This window comes from Plasmodium gonderi (assembly GCF_002157705.1).
Source record: "Plasmodium gonderi DNA, contig: Pgo-contig_387, whole genome shotgun sequence".
Taxonomy (NCBI): domain Eukaryota; phylum Apicomplexa; class Aconoidasida; order Haemosporida; family Plasmodiidae; genus Plasmodium; species Plasmodium gonderi.
In genome coordinates this window covers 1-4,142 of record NW_021629277.1, presented here as the reverse complement: position 1 = coordinate 4,142, position 4,142 = coordinate 1, and the positions used below count along the sequence as shown (strand labels likewise).

Sequence of the window (4,142 nt, the reverse complement as noted above, 5' to 3'; positions counted from 1 at the left end):
TATTAAATGTACCTGTTATTGATAATTCAAATGTTGCTTAAAAGAAATTATTAGGTGATAGAAGAAAAAAAACAGAGAAAATATATGGATATTAGGTTCATAAACTATACCAAGAACAAAAGAACTCGGATGACCGTGTCATTAAGCGTGATAAAAATATTTCTGAGAATAAAAATTGATATCATTATAAATCAAGGATAAAGGACAAGTGTTTTATATGCAGGAAGAGTGATTGGGTTTTATCTATGTGTCATGGTATCTTTCGAATGGTAATTAACCAGAATAATAAGGAAAAGATAGGCAATGATTTTCTAGATGAAACACTTGAAAGTAGAGATACTATTAGAGAGGATGATAATGAAAAGATCATACATGATAATTTGGACGATAATTATGATTCTGAATAAAATAAACATATTTTTGCCTATACAATTATAAATATAGCATAAAAATTACATTAAATTAAATAATAGATAATGAGAATAAATTATGTATAATGAAAAATAAATTATTATATACACCAATGAAATATCATTTCTATAGAAGTTCAAACGCAAAATATTAAAATCATAATAGCGCATAAATAATTAACATATATAACGGTATATTAAATCTACTATATTTCATTGATACATATATAATAATAAGGTGGCTACTATGTGTTCATATATATCAGTAGTATACCATGAAATTAGTTTATAATAAAACAAGCGCTAAAAATTATAGTAATGAAACAAGTTTTAATATATCTAATATTACATTATAAATAAAAATATATTTATAAAACAAGACATGAGCAGTATACACTAAACACTAACATAAAATCTTATTGCTGAACCATAAACTCTGAAGGATAAACCCTAAAAGCTGAATCTTATACCCAAACCATTGACTCTAAACCTAGATGACTATAAAGAATTGGCTACTCTTATAAGATTAAGTATTTATGTTAATTTATAATATACTTAAATAACATAATTAATATAATAACGCATGTAATTGTATAAATTTAGACAAAATAATATTATAAAAATATGGTAAATTAATAATGAATATTATTCTACTAATTTCAATTATTATAAAAGTAGTATATTAAAAATATTTATATATATAAGAAAAATTAAATATAAATAATTATATATAATAATATGTAATAATTATATATATTCCATTATAACAAATAAATAAATACCAAAATACCTAATATTAAAATAAAAACACAATATTACATTAGAAAATCTATATATAAGTTAATAAAAATTACATACAACATATATAAAATAATATAGTATATTACATTATATATATATACATAAATTTAACGAAATAATAAATCCTTAATCCTGAACTATTAATCTAAAACCTTAACTTAATCTCTAAACCATAAATCTATTTTCCATACCCTGAAACATAAGATATCATATAAATTCTAAAACTATGATAAATACAAAAATTATAATAAATAATGCAGATTTACATAAGCAATATTTATTCATCCTAGATAATTATATATTAATTAATGTAAATAGTTATTTTTCTTTAATTATACAAACTAAGAAGTATATGAATATAAAACAAATTCATATTTATAGAATTCGTTTTATTCAAATCCATTTAAAACTAATTAGATATTATAAATCCCTCTAAAATATTAACACTAAATGAAATCCTTAATGAAATAATTCCATTTATCTTATTTTATATTTATATTGTAATATCATCAATCAGATTTTAATAATCTATAGATTGTTTAATATGCGTGTAAATATAGTAAAACTATATATCTTAAAAAATATTGTATTACATAGGATCTTATAATATTTAATATATTTCAAGTATAAATAACATCAACACTTACATTGATAACATAAAAAATTCTTTTATAAGATAAGAATAACTAATTCATTTGTTAAATGATTCAAATAAAACATAATGTCTGAAGCTATTATTTATAACAATGTAATTTTATATTCGTAATAATATAGATAAATTTATTCTATGTATTTGTTTAAATACATTTGTTTTTGTAAATTAATAAATTTATATATTGTTAAAAATATTATTTTAATATATTTGAAAACATGCAATTTTAACTTATAGATTAGTTTTGATAAAATATTCCCCCAATGTAGAGATGATTTCAATATAACTATATCTGATTCGAATAATTTAAAAGAAATGAGAAGTGAACTTTTTAATCTCTGTAATAGTTTTATTGAGAATAATGCATGTAATAAAGAAATTAATTATGCTAATTTACTTACCATTTGTGAGGGTCTTGTTTTTTATTTATACCATATAAAAAATAACAGTGAATCTAATGATAATTATAAAAATTTAGCCTGTAAATATTTCAATTACAAGTTACAAGACATGTTAAATAAATATGAATGTAAATCTAAAGACCCACAGGAAGGATACAGCATTTTGAAACAATATTGGTCCAATCACACTACAATTGAAAATAGTTTCCTTAATATATGTGATAAGGAGGTTACAAAATTTGAAGATAGCACATTAAAAATATTTAAGTATTTTGATCAACTATATTATGCTTTAACATTGCTAGATAAGGGAAGAGAGTGCACAGACTCTGATAAAAAATTTAAAAATTATGTGAATGAATTAGAAAGTTATGTATCCAATAACAGTAGTATAGCTACTTTACTAAATAATTTAATAACAAGGTATAATAAAAGCATTCCGAAAAGTAAATCATGTGATAAACCAATATCTCTGACTGAATTACCTCTGATTAAAGTATCTGAGACTGAAACATCTCTGACTCAAAAAACTCAGACTGATAAATTTCTGAATGTAGTATCTGAGAATGGAAAAATAAGAAGTGAAGAGAGGGCGGTACATGGAGTCCAAATAAAACACTCAAATTTATCAATGGGAAAATGGGTAGGAATTGTTGTTTCGTCTTCAGTATTGTTAATAATGTCATTCTTTTTATATAAGGTTATATATTTTTTTTTAATTTAGATAATATGTGTTATAATATGATACATCCTACACATTATTTTTCTATAATTATATAAAATTAGTAACCTACTTGTAAAATTACATTATTTTTCTCTTTTTATCAGTATACGCGCAATGCTTCATTTATAGGACGAAGTGTGAGGAAATTAAGGAAATTGTTGAATAAAAAAAGTGAAAATTATAACGATGTAATGGGATCATCTGAAGAAACATATAAAAATAGAATTCATAAGCACTATAAAGTAGCTTACGTTTAAGTATAACAATCTTACTAAGCACATTATATTAGTGAATTAATTTAGCATTAATATATAAAATAAAATTCTAAGACATTCCTTTGATTATTTGTGTAGGTTTCAGGGTTTAGCGTTTAGAGTTCGTGGATTATAGTATAGGTTTAATGTTTCAGAAGTATTATATTTTTTTATAAAGTATATCTGTATTTACGAATATAATTATGACAATGAGATCACTGTTAATTTTTCTATGGTATATATTTTAGTTTTTAAAATATTCAACATAATTACATACCTGGAGAGATGGACTGCGTGAAAATTTCAAGTACAGCGAAATTAATATGCGTTATCACACCGTAATACAATTTTTGCAAAATGATTTGAAAAATAAATAAATCCTATTGGAAGGACTATATCCAATTTAGTACATGTCACAATTTATGCGTAAATCTAATGAACAGAAAGAAGAAATATAAATATTTTTAAGTAAAAATATATACTTGTTGGAATAAATTGTACCTTTCAGTTATATAATTTTTTTTTTTATAATGTAATCACTGAAAACTTACGAATTTATAACAAATGTACATATTTTTGAATAACTATGGATTATACTTAATAACCTTACAATAAATTTATATTATATTAGGTAATATTTTGTTTTTATTCTGTTGTATTCCTTATTTAAAAAATATGTAGCATAAATTTTAAGAAATATTTACTTGTGTATATTATGTATAAAGATAATGTGCTTATCTATTGATATAATATTAAAAGTAAAAATGTGTGATGTAAATTTTTATACATATAGTTATTATAATGATGTGCGGAATGTGTTAAATTTTTATTGTGCTTCCTGCTTAAGAGGAATTAAATGGTGAAGATTTTTACTATTATATATATTTTAAATAAATATTA

The 4,142-nt window shown here is 21.6% G+C and overlaps 1 protein-coding gene across 1 annotated transcript; it reads left to right on the top strand.

Annotated features, from left to right (window-relative positions):
- Positions 1–1,932: 1,932 nt before the first annotated feature.
- Positions 1,933–3,245, top strand: PGO_003245 (variable surface protein; the record flags this gene model as incomplete). The annotated part of the gene is made up of 3 exons (XM_028691277.1): positions 1,933–1,959; positions 2,101–2,964; positions 3,093–3,245. 3 exons carry the CDS (start codon positions 1,933–1,935, stop codon positions 3,243–3,245), a joined length of 1,044 nt encoding a protein of 347 aa, XP_028547078.1.
- Between the last annotated feature and the right edge of the window lie 897 nt (positions 3,246–4,142).